The 19,184-nt window shown below is 34.2% G+C and overlaps 1 protein-coding gene across 2 annotated transcripts in view; it reads right to left on the minus strand.

Annotated features, from left to right (window-relative positions):
• The window catches only part of SCN7A (sodium voltage-gated channel alpha subunit 7), an 86,686-nt gene that overhangs the window by 9,566 nt on the left and 57,936 nt on the right, over positions 1-19,184 (minus strand). For both annotated transcript variants that reach the window (XM_070581527.1, XM_070581528.1), the window contains exons 15-20: positions 14,782-15,219; positions 11,139-11,244; positions 8,952-9,106; positions 6,558-6,731; positions 4,469-4,576; positions 379-657 (exon numbers count right to left, since the gene is read on the minus strand). In XM_070581527.1, the coding sequence (XP_070437628.1) occupies positions 379-657; positions 4,469-4,576; positions 6,558-6,731; positions 8,952-9,106; positions 11,139-11,244; positions 14,782-15,219 (1,260 nt within the window). The remainder of the gene's footprint in view (positions 1-378; positions 658-4,468; positions 4,577-6,557; positions 6,732-8,951; positions 9,107-11,138; positions 11,245-14,781; positions 15,220-19,184) is intronic.

The following is a 19,184-nucleotide window of genomic DNA, read 5'->3' on the forward strand; positions in this document are numbered from 1 at the left end:
GAGCTGCTAGATTTTGGGTGACTGAGAAGCCATTCCTCAAAGCACTAGGTAGAAACAAAACAGTTGAACCAAACCTGAGTTGAACCAAGGATTGTGATCTCAATACCTGATCAGTAATGGTGGAAATAGGTTTGGCCAGTACCTGCCATTTCCTCTGTCAGTCCTACCTGCACCTCCGCTTCCTTCTCCCAACAGAGCAGGGACTGTATTTCACTTTTGTCTCTCCAAATGAGCCTAGTATAGTATGTCTCAGAACATTTTTCTACTAACTAATAATTGCTAAAATAATTTATAACCAACTCTATTAATTGTCCACGTTTGTCCTTTATGTTCACCAACGATATGGATATAATTAAGTAAAATCAAAAGTGTACTTACTACTTGAAGCAGTGAAAGGAAACCATTTCCAACATTATCAAAGTTCAGTTTTGCATTCTCCCATGGCATGGATTCATTAAACACGAGGTTTTCACATTGGCTCTTATTCATGACTTCAGATATAGGAAACCTTTCTCCACTTGTTGGGTCGATGCATTCATAGAACGTGCCAGCAAATAAATGTACTCCTATGATGCTAAAAGCCAGCCAGATCATAAGGCAGACCAGAAACACATTCAAAGCGGGTAAAGTAGTTTTTATCAAAGTTCTCACAACCACCTGGCGTATAAAAAATAAACATGTAAACTTTAGGTAAGAAATGTGAAACTATTTTAATTAAATTGGAAATACTGATTAATGTAATGTCATTTTCAAATAATAAAAAAAGACCATCTCTATAGATTTAATAGGCTACATGCCAGTATTTGAATAACCTAAATAACAAATTTCAATTAAAAAATGCACATTAAAAATCCAGATATTCTTGGGGCTGGCCCAGTGGCATAGTAGTTAAGTTTGTGCACTCTCCTTTGGGGCCCTAGGGTTTGCAGGTTCAGATCCAGGATGTAGACTTAGGCACTCTTTATCAAGCCATGCTGTGGCAGGCATCCTACATAAAAAGTAGAGGAAGATGGGCACAGATGTTAGCTCAAGGCCAATCTTCCTCAGCAAAAAGAGGAGGATTGGCAGCCAATGTTAGCTTAGGGTTAATCTTCCTCAAAAAAAAAAAAAAAAAATCCAGGTATTCTCAAAATTTTTGTACTAAAAAACCATTAAAAGACAACAGAGCTAATTAGTGAAAATAGTAGAATAAATAATTATTTCACTGATTTAACACGTTTATCAACTTCCTATATTGTGCCAGAAATAAGCAAGACAGCTGAACCTGTGGGTCTGTATGAGATTATCTACAAAGCATATAAAATGAGAGCAAAATAGGCCTAGCTCTACATCTTGGGGATTCCAGCTTCAGGGAGGATTAGTCTACAGTGGAGAGAGTGACGAAGCGGTGGGGGAAATAAGAGGAAGACCAAGAGATTGTAGACCAATGAAGTCGAGGCAAGAAACTGTTTCAAGAAACACTGAATGGGCAGCTGCACCTCGTAACATCACAAACCTCCTCATGAACACCTCTGTGTCACTGGTGAGCCACTCCAGAGTGGGAGTTTGGAAAATGAATCTACCACCTAAACTTGAATAACCGCAATAGTCCATAATCACTGTCTCCTTTCCTCAACTCTCGTAACTCTTTAATATTATAAGCAGAATGTTATTCTTATCACTCCAATAAAGCTGTTATGGCAAAGGTAAACCAGTTGCTATATCCAATAGAATATTTTCAATCTTTGATATTTCTTTATCTTTCTCTTAGCATTTACACTTTTGACTCCCTTCCTCCATCCTCACTTCCTCCTCTTTTTTTCCTGAGCTCCCATTGATTCTCTTTCTACCACTCTAATCTTTCCTTCCCTCAGCCATTACTGGATTCACACCCTTTTACCTGTACTTTCTTGCTTATATTCCTTATTTTTATGTCCTTGAATTAATATTTTGACTTTTAATTGTGCTTTCAATAACACTTGATTTTATTTCTAAAACTAGGTCACAGATCCTTTGTTGACATTGTAGATATTTGAGAGAGCCACTCGTGTCTCTGATGAAAAATGCTATGCCTCCTAGAAAATACACCTATGTAAGAATAAAAGCAATAGGTATGGTTGACACAAATACTTCAGCAGTAAGAGCACCCAAGACATGAAGCTTATTAAATACATAAAACATTAATTTTGTAACCATGTAGCTTCGTTATATACTCAATAAGATATCTCCAGGGATCATTCAACTACAGAACTTCCAGAGGGTGAGATGAAGCTTAAGATCTGGATCTGACCTTGACCTAACCATGGCTATCATCCTGTTGCTGTTCTAATGAAAGTATGGCACCAGATGGTACAGCGCTTCATTTCTGACAAACAGAAGCAGCTTCCCTAGCAAATCTCTTCCAACTTTTCTCTAAATTGGAGGCAGACAATTTGCTATTTGGGCAACCCTCCCATGTATATAAATTAAGAAAAAACCCTTAGTATTATCCCATGTTTTTTACAATAAAGAAGAATTTATTTTAGTTACATTCATTATCTAGTTTATACCTGTGTATGTGCATGTGTGTCTCCCAGCTTTATTGAGGTATAAATGACAAAAAAATTGTACATATTTAAGGTGTACAATATGATAATTTGATATATGTATACATTGTGAAATGATTACCACCATCAAGCTAATTAATACATCCATTATCTCACTTAGTTACCTTTTGTTATGGTGGTGGTGAAAACACTTATGATCTACTGTCTTAGAAAATTTCAAGTATACAATACAGTATCAAAACTACAGTTACTATGCTGTGCATTATTTTCTGAGAACTTATTCATCTTATAAATGAAAGTTCGTACCCTTTGACCAACATCTCCCTATCCCCACCCCCACGCCAGCCCCTGTGCTTTGAGTTAACAGGCCATGTGTAGTTTATATAGCCCTAGAATATTCTATGAAATTTTCCTATCACTAATATGTATTTGTTTTGGAAATTTGGTTGTCTTGTCATTTTAACCTCAATCTTACAGACCTCTTCAACCACTTTCTCCTTTTCAGCTTTTTTACTCCTTATTTTGGTTTAAGATCAAAGCAGTGGGGATATTACCACCTTGTGGACCTCCATGATGTTGTTAATAAAATGTTTCATAAGTTATAATAATTACAATTAATATTTTAGATCTTTGTATTCTGGGTGTATGATAATTGGAATTTTGCTGTATTTGCTACATAATAAAATATTTCTTGCCTAACACCAGCAAATCGAATGCATTTGGAGAATAGGTTAATCAGGCCTAAATCCTGTTATAATGAGTCAATCACAGATTCATATGAATTATACAAACATTATTATTAATCATATGCTTGCATACATATTAAAAGTAATTAATCTACTTAATACATGTTCTTATGTATGTATATATGTATACACATCTATCATATAAAGCTGATACTATTAAAATTCCTGAAATTTGCTTTTGGTTAAATACATATTTTAAATTACTTACATTTCTGTTTGGATTTATAATGATCACTCAAATTTTGAGATAAAAACAAGTGTCCGTTTTTTAACCAAGTGGAAAGAATTTGTGTTATGGTTTCTTAATGAATGGCAGTTTAAATGTAACATATCATGTATAAACTATAAAAATAATACAGTTTAAACACAAATAATTTTTTTATTGGATCCTATCTACATTGAATATGTGATATTCCATGATATATCAAATAGGTAGGCTAATGTTAGATAACCTAGGTAAATTAAAAATGTAAGAAAACATAAGTGGAAGATTATGAAATAAAAGATAAAATTAGACTATTTCTGCATGTAATTGGTAACTGAATATTTTCATACTTACTTGTGGTGGTCATAGACTCTGTTTTTTCTATTAAGTTGAGCCATATGGGATTTCCATTATAGGCCCAAAAGACTAAACATTCACCATTTTATGTGGTTCAACCTGTTGGTTTCCCTCACATTGTTCAGAAGAGGTTTTAACATGGAAGTGAGGGTAAGAATTCATAATTTGTGATGTGTGACTTTAAAAAAAGTAAATTTACTTTAAAATTCAAGCTGTTATTTCATTCGGTGAATAACTACTTAGTATGTACAATGTTCTTATAATTTTAAAAGTTAGCTAACTGATCAAAGTTTCATTTTCTGTCAGTTATATTTTTAGCATTGAGATAATTTCATTAATACTTAGACATATCCAAGTGGGTTAGAATGGTATTACTTTTGGAGACTATATTTTCTCTGTCAACTATTGGGTTATTTTTGCTTATCTTTATTAGTTTTCATATCTTATGAGTAATAAAGACCTAAAATCTTGCTAAGTATAGCTAATATACCTTTTGTCTATACTTTTATGTAGTAGAATATAAGGTTTTGTATTTGTTAAAGATACAAATGAGAAAACTACAAAGCTTTTAATTTGTGGAAATTTAGTAATCCGAAATAAAAACCTATAAATTAGTTTAGAAACTTTTCTCTTACCTTCATTCTTTCAAACTGAGATAGAACTCTGAGTGCCCGAAGGAATTTAATGGAAATAAGTGGTTTTAGTTCTTCTCGAGATTTGCCTATTAAGCTAAGACAAAACACCTAGATATATTTAAAAAAAAAAAGAGCAAATAGGATTTAATTTTAACTTTAATCAAAACAATTTGTAAAATGAACTTGGCATTTGTTACACAAAAGATGCACAAAGTCTGCCAAGAATTATGCAAAAAATTTAATATATATTTCAATATATCTTAACAATGACTTACAGAAAGGTATAAGAAAATCAGTTTGTTCTCAAATCACTTAAAAAAGATAAAAATATTTTCTGGTAATACGGATGTATGTTATTGAAATAATCAAAAATTTGTATATTTGACATTATGATAAAGGATTAATATTTATATCCATGTTTTAATTTGATTAGATTAAGAATCAATTTCATGATTATTTGCAATATAGTAATAATACACAGTGTTTTCATTAAAACAAAATTAGAATACATTTATATATTCATTCATCTATAAATACGGTTAAGACAATATACAGAATGGGATTTCAAAAGAGAGGCATCAAGGAGGATATGAATATTGTTAAATTCTAGTACAAATTACATAAAAGTATGGGAAGACACTAAGGTTATTTTTTAAAGCAATCATATATGCATAAAAATGATTCAAGTTTAATGGAGATTGAGCAAGTGGTAGAGTTACGGTTAACTTTTATTGTATCTTCATATTTTCTGTATTTTCAAGGCAACGTCAATATAAAATTTATTCTTGTTACCCTAAAGAGATGCTCTTGAACTGGACTTTGAGTAAGGGTATCAATTATGTCAGCATGGAGGGATGTGGACACATAAGAGCAATGAGCAGGAAACAGGAAAGTGGATTGCAGGTGGAGCATGGTTTGGTTGGAGTAGAAGATTAAATTGCAAGTATTAATTTAGAAGCAGAGGTCAGATACTGTAAGTCATTATTTACAGACTGAGAAGCTTCAATCATTGCTTATTGAATAGGGAGCCATTTGTTCATTTGACAAAAATTATTGAGCACCTACTATGTGACAAAGATTGCTCTAGGCACAGGGCAAAATGAGGGAACCAAGCCAAGAAAAAATTCTGCCGTAATGGAGCTTATCTTTTAGTGGAGAAGACAGACAATAAGCAAAATAAATGGGTAAATTATATAATATTAACAGGTGCAATGGAGATGAGGAAAGCAGAGAAACGAAAAGGGAGTACTGGAGTGGCTGCAGTTTTGAATAGGGTAGTGCAGAAGGACTTAACTTCAACAGTTTCATTTAAACAGACATAAATGAGGTGAGCCAGGCAAAGTTCCAGTTGGAAGGAAGAATACGTGCAAAGGCACTAAGATGGAAGTAATCTTGGTGTGTTTGCCGAGTTTCAAGGTGTCCAGTGCTGGTGGAGCAGTTTATGGACCAGGATGGGGGAAAGGGAGAGCAGTAGGGGATAAGACTGGATCATGTAGAGACTGGTAGGCCTTTGATTGCAAAGACTAGCTTTTACTCCGAGTGAGATGGGGTGTTTATTGGAGGGTTTCAAGAAGAGAAGGGATTGGGCCGACTTCTATTTTACAATAGTAACTCCAGTTGCTCTGAGGAGAACAGAGTGAAGGTGTGCAGTGTTGGAAGCAGGGACATTGGTTTGGAATCTATTGCAATGATCCAAATGAGAATTTTTGGTAGCTTGGCTCAGTGTGGTACTAGTGAAGGTTATGATAAGTAGTCTAACTCTGAATATATGATTTAAAAGTTGAGCCAACAGAATCTATATATTTTAGGATGCTGATACTTTTAAGACATTGTTCAATAAAGCTATTCTGTTAGCAGTGGCTTCATAGGTGACCCTTAGAATAATTCAGAATGAAGTGCTGAACTTTAAAAATTTTAGAATGAGAAGAAAGAGATAAATGTTGAACATTACAAATGAATAAACATGGGATGTTAGTGACTAAAAATGCACAGAGAGAGGAAAAAGGAAGATATAAGTAAACGGAAGAGTGAGAATAAAGAAGGAAGAGCAAACCAAATAGCCTTTAAAATTTTTCTTTCAAATACGTACGATAACAACCACGAAGTCTAGCTTGTACCAGCCACTACTGAAATAGGCTTTAAGACCATATGCCATCCACTTTAGAAGCATTTCCAGAACGAAGACATAAGTGAATATCATGTCAGCATATTCTAATAAGATCCTAATAGTCTTTCTCTGATCGATATATATATCTTCAAAAGCCTGTGGGTAAAAAGTTTAAGGATTAGTTTACATTTAATTTCTAAAAAATCTTTTGGGATAAACGGGAATAAAATGCCATCTCTAGCAAGCAGAGGGTGAGCAAAGTTATAGACTGTAGTCTCAAGGGCTGGTTCACTTTGCCTGGATTTAGCCACATAATCCCCAGCTGACATTTTCTGATCCCATGCCTGTAGCAGACCTCGGTAATTGATCCCAGAACTTCTTATGGAGACTGAACTTGGCCTCATAATTGTTCTGAAGAGTGATCCAAAAGGCTCTCTCAAATTGGTTAATGAAACTTAATACAAGAGATGGAAGCTTTAGTCACATCTGACATGGTTCTTATCTCTGACTCCATGTAGCCAACTCACAGATACAGGCCAATTGCTAATAAAGGAGCAGAGATTGAAAAAACAAATGTGTCTTCAGAAACCCACACTTCTATTACAAGAAAAAGTCACAAGCTTGTTCCGCTGCAGAAATAATCAGGCAAACTAGTGGAAACACATGAATACGAAATAAAACTATAATCGTTTCTTCAAAGCTTCTCAGTTTTAATAAGTCAACCTTAATTTTACTGTGGAGGATACAAGGTATGGTAATGTCATTCGAAGCAATTTCATAGTGCTTTTATTTTATAAGCACTGAAAAAAGGCAAAAAGGACCAGTAACTTCAGGCAGACTTGTACCAAAGTGCATTCAAGGCCAAAAAGTAAACAAAGATTAAAATAATCTTATGTGAAGAATGGTGTGATTCTTGTAAAACTACTGTTAAACAAAAGTAAATATAAAATAACAATAGAGTTACTGACTTTTAATTGAACCAGTTATGGACTAAAAGTATATATGAGCAAAATATATAAATATATAAAAAATATATAAATATATATATAATATAATAAATATATATATTTTATATATAATAATAAATATTATATATAAATATATAAATAATATATATAATAAAATATATATTATATATATAAAATATATAAAATTATAAATAACGTCTGGAGTTATTTTCAAGGACTTTATTTTATTATATGTATTTATTTATGGAATAGGTACATAATGCAAAATAAAACAAAAGATACACAAAAGTCTCCACTTTAGTTAAAGAAATTTTAAAATTGGGCAAAACTAATCTATGGCAGTCGAAGTCCACAGTCTGTTTACCCACATGGAGTGTGGAAGTAACTGTGAGCGGGCAGAGTGTGTTTCTGGAGTCCTGGTAATATTCTATTTCTCGGGCCAAGTGACAGTTACACTGGTGCATTCACCTTGTGAAGATCCTTTATGCGATACACTTACGATTTGTATGGTTTTCAGTATGTGTGCTAAATGTCAACATAAAACTTACTTCAAAAAATATATGCAGTGCAAAGTCTAGCTCCCAACCATGACTCCATCTTCTCTGTTCTGTGCATCTCACAATTAACTATTTCTTGTGTATCCTTCTCTGATCTTCTTCACTCAGAGACAAGCAAATAATATACAACCTGTTTTTCTTCTTTTCCTACATAAAATGTAGCATGCCATACATTTTATTCTAGATCTTTGGTTTTTTCACTAATTACATTTCTTGCAATATCAATATGCTTACAGCTTCTGTATTTTTTAAATAGCTGCTCAATATCCTGTTGGGTGATTGTACCATCAGATATTTAAATAGTCACCTAATGTAGACTATTTTTGCTTTTCAGTCTTGTACTATTCCAAAAAATTCTTCAGTGAATAGCTGTGTAAATGCATTTAATACATGTTCAGATATTTGTGGGATACTTTCCCAGAATAAGATTGTTGGGTCAATGGGTAAATATATTTGTAGTTCAAAAGTCCTTAAAAATATATGCAACACTTCTCTTTCTTATTGAATACCAAAGTATTACACAATACAACAGTTTTGTATGTGCCTATTATTAAACTTTGTTTCATACATGAAACATCATTAAAATAAGAAGAATTAGGTATCTATTAACATTCTTTTTTCCCACTGTCATTCATATATTTTGAAATTGTATTATTTATTTGATAGTGAATGAGGCATATGCAGACTTTTAAGAAACTGTATTATATGTCTTCCAAAACTAAAATCACAGAAATATGGATTTTGGTGTTATAATAAGTATTCTGAAGAAATCTAATTTGGCACAGTGACTTATGAATTAACAGGTTTCGGGTGCATTTTCTCCCATAAAAGTTGCACAGACTCTCACTTACCAGAGCACCTGTGCTGAGCAGAGTGACAAAGCCAATGAAACATTGAAAAAAACTGTTTTCTACTATCTTGCAGCAGGTTTGCCTTATGTTCTGCCAAATTTTCCCTTTCTTGGATTCTCTGCTGATTTGACCAGATGAAGATCTTCGTCCATAACCTGTCAAGAATGAAGCTATTAAGAACAAACATCTTGAAAACTCACAAAGAAGTAAACATCTCAAACTTTCTACCATATGCTTTTGTAATTATTTATTTATAGAATCTAATATAGGTGGTCTCTGACTTATAAACTTTTGACTTTTACCCCTGCTGTAATGACCACTGCCATTACAGAGGAAGAAAAGAAAAACTTAACTAGTGAGTTTGGTAATAGTAGGAGGAAACAAATTGTGAAAGGTAGAGATGACTTAGAACATCCACTAACCCTGTGTCTGAGAGTAGAATTTATGCCCTACTCTTACAAAAAAAATACACACACATACAACATCCTCTGAATATCACATTTTGGTATAATGCCTGAAAACTCATTCTCTGAAGATTCGTATGGCATAATCAGCATTCCCATTTAAATACACAAATATTTATGAAATGTTAAGAGGTTTAATATCAGGTAAGTCAATTAAGTTGATTTCAGTTCTTAGGTGGCATGGGAATGGGAATTTTGACTGAGGCTATTTAAGGAGCTAACCTGGATTCTGGAGCACTTTGTGGGTACAGTACATTTGCATGGGGTTGCACTCTACCTTCTGGTCAAGAGAATTAATATAAGGAAAACCAGAGGCGTGAAAAGAGAGTGACTAACAGGTGAGAAAATGAATAAATGGAGATGGGTGGAGTTTAAAGTCAATACATTTCATTTTAGAATTTTACCTAGTGTCTTTGACCAAATTTATACATCTTTGACCAAAAAAATTAGGAAATATTGCTTCCCTTGCCTTGGATGTTACAAGTCCTAAAACTCAAGCTACTGAGAGCAGATTCTTATTTTGAATACAGGAATTTGAGCATTTAACAATAACCATTTTGATGATTTCCAGTGATTTCAAATGTCTAGAACCTGTAGCCATTTGTTAATCTTGCTTGGAAACTCACTGAATTATGTCATCAAGAGGTATATGTTACATATCCAGTGAGTCAGTCAACTGACTGAAGCCTTATACTTTCTTTTTTCCCAACCATTCAGTTTTATTAGTTAAAATATATTAAGTCACACAGAGTCTAAATAAAGCATTTCAAAATCCACTGTATGATCCTTGGTCAAAACACAGATTATAAACATTCAAGAAGCATTCTTGTTCTTCTGATATAATGATCTGAAAGTTGTCCTTTCTTTGATTTCCAAGGTGGAGCCATTTTATATTCATGTGGAATATAAAAAGAATCACCATTACATGATTTGTTTTCCTATGAAAGTTATAGGATGTTTTCACGTGAGTATTTTAAATATTGACTCCAGTCTATGAGGCCTAAAAATATATACTGGCACACATATACACTAATCTTTTTAAAAATCCTGTGAGGTAAGTTTTATTATCTCCTCATTTTATACATTAGGAAATGAGTCAGAAAGAGAGTAGGTAAAAGCTAGTGAATGCTGGACTGGGATTTGAATTCAGGCTGTGTGAGTCCAGAGCCAACATCCTTACCTACAGCAGTAGACTCACTAATAGGCCTTTTCCCCCTTTTCCAAATGTTGACTTTTTTCTTGACATTTATTATAAGTTTCTATCAGGATTCATATGGGCATGTGCACGTGTGAACACACTCACATGTTTGTGTGTGTGTATTCCTCAGTCAAGCTAATAAATTCTCTAAAATTAAAAGTATCTCCAATAGCATTATTTAGCTTAAGAGCAATTTAGTCTAGGGTCTGGCCCTGTGGCCGAGTGGTTAAGTTCACACGCTCTGCTGCAGGCGGCCCAGTGTTTCGTTGGTTCGAATCCTGGGTGTGGACATGGCACTGCTCATCAAGCCATGCTGAGGCAGCGTCCCACATGCCACAACTAGAAGGACCCACAACTAAGAATATACAACTATGTACCGGGGGGCTTTGGGGAGAAAAAGGAAAAAAATAAAATCTTTAAAAAAAACCCCAAAAACTGTCCTACTGAATCTCACAGCAAAAAAAAAAAAAAAAGAGAGCAATTTAGTCTAATTTCAATGATCAAAGGAACTTATTATTTTCTTACCATTTTTAAGATGCTTTGGTTTTTCACGTTCATAGACCATTTCTTCTTCTTCAGAGATAGCAATATCAACTGTACTGCATTCAGATGAGCTAGATTGCTTCACCTTCTGAAAAGTCAAGTGCCACCAAAAATATGATGATTAAAGTTTCATTTACTCACTGAAGTTAAAGTTTATTTTACAGAAAGACTATTATCAGGTTTAAAAGACTTTAGGTCAATTTCATGACTGATATTAAAATGCATACATATCTTTGAGTCGGTTTTAGAAATTACTTTTAAAAGTTAATTTAAGCTAAAATAATTTTTATTTTAAAAGTAACATTTAGTTAATAACACTGTTCTCCTAAAAGATGTGTAGGCTAGCTCCACTTTCCAAAGGGATTTGAGCTCCAAAGCTGTCTTGAAGTTATTTACAAGGTTCCCATATATGCTATTTCACTTAGGTGAGTAGCATCAGAATAGATCACCTCTTGTTGCTAAAGATGGACAGACAAGTGTGCACTTAGTTTTCATCTTAAAATTCAGTCTAGGCATTCTTGTGCATGTCATCATTGGACAGGATTGATGTGAGGTTATCCTGAAGTGAAGTGAAGGAATGACACAAGGAATAGGGTCAAGACTAGAACTTGGAAAGTGATACCAGCCCTACAGAAAGAGGCTAGTTCCAGGATTGATGTTCTTTCCCACTCTGCTCTTGACTGAAGTTCAAGACTGGCTAGAACAAGGTACTCATGATTTGCACATGTGATAATACTGAAAGTCACACATTTGACCTTTACTTGAAATGATTTTCTCATAATGCTTTATTTTGCCTTATTTAAAAATGAATATGCAATATATTATCCTTTAAAATGAACAGTATCCTAAAGTTAACAGCATATAAAATTCTTTCTTTTTTTTTCTGAGAAAGATTTGCCCTGAGCTAACATCCATTGCCAATCTTCCTCTTTTTTTGCTTGAGGAAAATTATCCCTGAACTAACATATGTGCCAATCTTCCTCTATTTTGTATGTGGGTCACCGCCACAGCATGGCTTGAAGAGTGGTGAAGGTCCACGCCTGGGATCCAAACCCTCAAACTTGAGCTGCGGAAGCAGAGTGCATGGAACTTTAACCACTCGGCCAGGGGGAGCCCCCTAAAATTATTTTCTAATTTAAAAAATTATGATGTGTATTATAACATTTAGAAGAAAATCAGTCTTATTCCTTAAAAATTAAGGAAAGATCTAGGTAAAGTAGAGTATATAAAAATGGAAATTATTGAGGCCACCCAGTTGCACACCAGTTAATTGTGCACATTCCACTTCGGTGGCCCGGGGTTCGCTGGTTTGGATCCCAGGTGCAGACATGGCACCACTTGGCACGCCATGCTGTGGTAGGCGTCCCACATATAAAGTAGAGGAAGATGGCATGGATGTTAGCTCTGGGCCAGTCTTCCTCAGAAAAAAGAGGAGGATTGGCAGCAGTTAGCTCAGGGTTAATCTTCCTCAAAAAGAAAAAGGAAATTATAAATATTTTGTCATACCTCTTGGTCTTATGCACAACAAGTGTCAAGGAAATGTAATTAGGAAGCTTTGTTTGCTTTAGACCTTCCACAGTCAATTGTCAGTAAGACGTTATGGTGCTCAATTGAAAAAATATATATCCAGCAGGTTATTACTCTTAAATAAATGAATCATTTTTATTATTTCAATCCTCTTATATTTTCTTTATTTCTGATGAAATAAGGGCTATAGTGATGCACTGATTTGGGAGTAGACAATAAATAAGTGAATATTATATAATACTTGGGCATTCAATAATTGAAAATTATAGACCTTATAGTCATATGCCTTTTTAGAGTTTTTAAAATCCCTTCACATAAACTCTTTGATGTGAGTTTTTCAAGCCCCTTTTAGTGTGTATTATTGTAAATTTGCAAATAAATCAACTAAGATTCAAAATTTTAAATAATTTATTTTAGTAGAAGATCACTTAATGGCATGAGAAAGTGACTATGATATATTGCTACATTATGAAAAAAGTTACAAAACCAAACATAAAGTTTGATGTGATTTTTATAAAATTTATATAGTTACAGATTTGTAATAAAAAAAGGGTGAAAGTTTAAATACCAAGAGTACGTATCTCTGAATTTTCAGATGACATGTGATTTTTATATTATTTTCTTTGGTTTTGGGCATATCAACATCCTTAGTACTCATGGGCTATGTAATCTGGAAAGTACCTAATTAAATTAAATATGTAACTAAATATACAAATAAGTGAACACATCTTCTGTGAGTAGTCAACCAATCAACAGGACCAAATAATTATGCAGCAAGCATAAATTACAACTTCTAAAACCTCAACATTTACAATTATATTTAGTTCTATTTTTCCTATATATTTCCATATCTCAGACTTTCTAACGAGATTGGCGAGAAGTTTTCCAGCACATCTCGACATGATGTACTGTGATAAATAGCAATTTTATCCAGAAATGGATGGTAGATGGTAGTCAAAGTTTTAAGTGAAAATATAGAAGTGTGCTGGAGAGGAATTTTCCCCTACTTTCTAATAATGGTATTAATGAGAGGAAAACGAACTTGAGAATATTATGCTTGCTAAGGAGTGAAAGTGTTTCTCTAAAACAAAGATGTCTTCACTAGGAGCTAGAAGGACTTTGAACAATTGAAACAACTCCTGTTAGAAGGCCAATTTGAGAAGTTACTGCAGAGAGCAGCTGCCAAGAGGAAAGACATCTGGGAGCCAAGATGGTGCCCGAGACTTTGGGGACCCGGCAAGAGACATTCTCTGTCCCTCCCCAGTGCCTGAGAGAGATATGAGATGATTCCTAGTGAGGTCCCATTCAAGAAGCCCACGGTGCAGATGTGATCCCTGTAGATGTAGCCTTCTATTAAATTACACCTTCGACTAAGACATTATGCTGCTTGCAAATGAAGGCAATAAGACTGTATCCAGTAGGGAGCACATTTTAGAAGCTAAGTGAATAGCAGTATCTACCCTTCTTTGAATGTGTCCTTTTTTTTCGTCCAAGAGTTTATAAAGCTACAAACTATTCACAGCTCAAACTGGTGGTTTTCCTTTATTATTTTAGTCCAACTTAATTATGTAGGTTATAACATATGTTGCAGAAATGAACTGACAAGAATCTTAGAATTTTAGCAAGCAAGAAAGTATCTTAGCATTCTTCTAGCCCAATCTCACATATTAAAGGTGATAAAGCCCAGAAAAGTTTAGTGATTTCTCCAATAATACACATTAATTTTGAAATCTTGGGTTTCTTCAGTATGTTTTCCATCATCCCACACTGCCTACTTCTTAATTTATAAAATTTTATAATTATATTATCTAATGTTTACTAAGTGTTCACTGTATTCTAGGCATTGCTCAATGCACTATTGAACTATTTTTTTTAATCCTTCCATCCTCCCTAAGAAATAGATACAATTTTATGTATAGACAAGGAAACTGAAGCTTAGAAAGTTTAAGTAACTTGATCAGGAGCATAGAATCAGGAGCAAGGAGTGCTATAGCTAGGATTGAATGAGTAATCTTACCTGGAACTTTAGCACCAAGTCACTTTCTTATCAACAATGCCGTAAATAACAATAAGCAATCAGGATATTGAAACATCTTACCTCTTTGCTGCTTCCATCACCTGACTTGCTCTGTATCTCCTTATTATCCAGATTTTCTATATCAGATTCTCCTGAAGCAATTGGTACAGTTTCTGAGACAGTAGGACTGGGGATAAGTGACTGACTCTCATTTTCCGTCAGTGTGTTTTTCTCTGTGCCACTGCTTTTTTCCTTATCCTTGAGGAAATCTTGGGTGTTGCTCAATTCAGAAAGAGTATGGTCAGAAATATTCTCTTTAACATATATATCATTTACATTGTCCACAGTCTCCTTTAGAACATTCTGTTTTTTGCATAGTATTCTAGAAAGCAAATAGTTTATTCCTTTCTTAATCCTTGCCACTGCATGCTGGAGATTTTTTGCTTCATTGTTCTCTTCAGTTGTTGCAGCCTTGTATGAACTAAATGAGCTCACCAATGCCAGAAACAGGTAAAGTATCTAAACGAGGATGCAAATGAGGTTAAATGTATTTCATTTTTTGTTTCCTTTTAAACAATTAAAAAACCTTTTAAAAAAGCTGACCTGAGATTTGAAAGCAGCATATGAACTACAATATTATTTAGGCCATTCAGTTTCTACTCATCTACAATGGGTCAGATGCTGAGCTAGGAGTTTGTATAGCCAGAACTCATCTTAAGGTCACAACATTCTATACAATATCATTTGTTTCTCTTTTACAGATGAAAAAGGCAAGGCTTACAGATGCCAAAGATTAAAGGTCACACAGGTTGAACTCGTCTGTCTTATTCCAAAGCTTTTTTTTCCCCACTGAGTCAGGCTGCCTCTGCCAAGGTGAGAAAATGAATTGCTCATCCAGGTGGCTAACTTTACTTTAGCCCTACCCTAGGAAGATGCGTGATGACTGGCATCTCCATGGGTTCTGCAAAGCCATGAGGAATCTCATGGGGAGAGAGCCATGCCTGGCTCTGAAGCTCACATCTAATTTGCTTTATGACACACAAGGACAGGGGTTGGGTAGGTTAATTGATTCTCTGTGGTAATAAATTTGGTCAACTAAGAAAGAGATAAGTGATGGAAGAATCATTCCTAACATTTTCAAGTTACTTTGAACTCAAAGAGAGTGTATATTTTGACCTTTACTATCACTGAGAAATATGATCAAGGCACGTTCAGTTTCAGAGAATCAGATTTTTATCTTGTTGGTAATTATAAGGTATAGATTTTAATTTTGGACTCTAGTGTAGAAGATTCATGTGGATTACTCTCTTAGACTTAAAATAATAATTTGAGCATTTTGCCTAGTCTGGCAGGTTTTCCCCTCTCTTCAGATATTTGGGCTTTCTTTTTTTTGAAGAAGAAGATTAGCCCTGAGCTAACATTGGCCACCAATCCTCCTCTTTTTGCTGAGGAAGATTGGCTCTGAGCTAACATCCATGCCCATCTTCCTCTACTTTATATGTGAGACACCTGCCACAGCAAGGCTTGACAAGCAGTGCCTAGGTCCACATCTGGGATATGAACCAGTAAACTTTGGGCCGCTGAAGCGGAGTGCGTGAGCTTAACCAGTATGCCACCGGGCCGACCCCCAGCTATTTGAGTTCTCAAAGATCTAATTTACTTTATGCTTTACATATTGGCTCAAAGAGAAAAATTCAAATGGCATACATTATGTTTAAGAATATGTATATAACTTCCATAACTAACATTTTCCTGCCTATGTTTCTGATTTCTTCACATATTAAGATCTACTCTTAAAAATCATTATACTGACAATGTATATGCACATAAAATAAAATAAGTATATGAAGATCTCTAAACACTCATTTCTTAAAATTTCTTTCAGAATTTTGGGTCTATGTGAAGAGATTAAGTTCTCAAACTCTCTGATAATCACTGTCTTTCTCATGCACATAAACACCTAAAATAATATGAAGTGCCACCAAATAATGTTCAATTCTAATGGAGTACTTTTACTTGTCTATACTTAGGTCTTTATATCTCTTAGGAATAGATAAAACTCAAATAAGACTTAATCATATGGAAAAATCAAAATTATTGCAGATAATGAAGTCATCGAATAGATAATCATAACCATATTTTTGCTGTAGCAATAAAATGCAGGGTTCAAGATGGCTCAACACTGGAAATTTCTACAAGTGAGATTATCTGAACAACTGACATATATTTTTCATAACCTACAATGACAGCATCTCAAAGGATAAAAAATAAAAACTGAAAAGACAATGATCAGGTGCCAAGACCCTCAGAGATTAGTTTGATTATTCTTTTACTAGTGTCTCATTTTAACAATAAGGTTTACTTACAGATAATCTAGGCAGGGGCTCCACAGCCCTTGTGAGAACTACACTATCAGCATCTCTATCATTATCAAAGGACAATGAGTTCAAGATGTAAAAGGGCAAGACCAGATATAATTTAAGGTAGTTGGTTGTTTCTTTTCCCTCCTTTGTTTGGTTAAGTATTAGGCATGGTGAGAAATAAGAAAAGGTGTTAGTTAAGAATTTCATGACTATGAGCTTCATATGAGCAGGAACCATGTTTTCTCTTAAGTGGATAACTAGCACAGTGCTAGGCACAAAGTAGGTGATAAATAAGTATTTGTTGAAAAAATTAATTGTAGAATGAATGGAAGAATAGGTTTTGTGTCAGGATTTGGACAATGAAAATTTATGGTAAACAATTGTAGTTTTAAGAGCTTACAATCTAAGATTTCTTATATCTTAGATATATGTACACCCCTTCCTCACACACATATACATGCATACATACCTATAGAGTAAGAATATATACTATGAATGCTATATAGTAAGAATATATATTATATATACAAATATATGTATATTTATATAATGAGAATGTTAAAAGGCTGAAAATAAAGTGCTAAATGCTCTGGAAATGTGATATAAAGAAAGAACTTTATAACACTATAAAATGCTACTGCTTTGTTCAAGTGTGCTCTGAATTAAAAATAGCGACCAAATAATGCCAGGATGTGAAAGAACAAAACTCCCACTAGCAATATCAAACACTATATTAAATCTCCAGACCAGAGAGAAAATGACAAGTACCCAGAAATCAGTCCTGAGGAGACAGAAATATGTAATCTAAATGACAAAGAATTCAAAATAGCTATCTAAATGACAAAGAATTCAAAAAACTCAACAAGTTAAAAGAGAATGTAGAGAAACAATTCAATGACTTGAGGAGCTACTTCACAAAAGAGACTGAACTATAAAGAGGAATCAATCAGAAATATTAGAGATGAAAGACACAATGGAAGAAATAAAATATGGATTCCCTGAATGCTTGAGTGGACACATCATGGAGGAGTGTATCAGCATAATTGAAGACAGACAAGTTGAAATGCTCCAGATAGAGAAGAGAGAACTAAGACTAAAAAGAAATGAAGAAAGCCTCCAAGAAATATCCGACTCAATTAAGAAACGCAACATAAGAATTATAGGTATTCAAGAAGGAGAAGAGGAGAAAGGAGCAGAAAGCCTGTTCAAAGAATTAACAGCAGAGAACTTTCCAAACCTAGGGAAGGAGATGGAAATCCATGTGGAAGAGACTATCAAATCTCCTAAATATGTCAATGTGAAAAGACCTAAGGCAAGGCATATAGTAGTGAAACTGGTAAAAGTGAATGACAAAGAGAGAATACTAAGGGCAGCAAGGCCAGAGAAAATAACCTACAAAGGAACCCCTATCAGGTTTTCAGTGGATTTCTCTGCACAAACCCTAGAGGCTAGGAATGGAATGAGATATTCAAATCTTTGACGAACAAAAACTTTCAGCCAAGAATACTCTATCCAGCGAAAATACCCTTCAGATATGATGGAGAAATAAAATCTTTCCCAGACAAACAAAAGATAAGGGAGTTCATAGCCACGAGACCCAACCCCCCACAAGAAATCCTCATGCAGGCCCTCATACCTGAAAAAAAAAGGGAAGAAAGGGGTTACAAAGCATGGAGTAAGGAGTTAAATACGTAGATAGAATCAGAACAGGTTAGCAAATACTCAAGTATAACATTAAAGATAAAGGAAAGGAAAACACAAAAACCAAAGATAATCTTGTCATTTTAACCACAAACTCATAACATAAGATGGAATAAGATGTGACAAAAATAACTTAGGAGGGGAAGAGGAAAGGGACTGAATCAATTTAGACTAAGGAAATCAGAGGCCATCAGAAAATGGACTACCTTATCCACGAGATTTTGAATACAAATCTCTTGGTAACCACTGAACAAAAGATCAGAACAGAGAACAAAATAATAAATAAGGAAAAAACAAAGAACACATCACAAAAAATTACATAATCCAACTGGTAGACCAAAATACACAGGCCAAGAAACAAAGTAAATGTGGGAGAACCAGAAAACGAATGATAAAATGGCAGCATCAAGCCCTCATATA

Source organism: Equus przewalskii, chromosome 17, assembly GCF_037783145.1.
Source record: "Equus przewalskii isolate Varuska chromosome 17, EquPr2, whole genome shotgun sequence".
NCBI classification, from domain to species: Eukaryota; Metazoa; Chordata; class Mammalia; order Perissodactyla; family Equidae; genus Equus; species Equus przewalskii.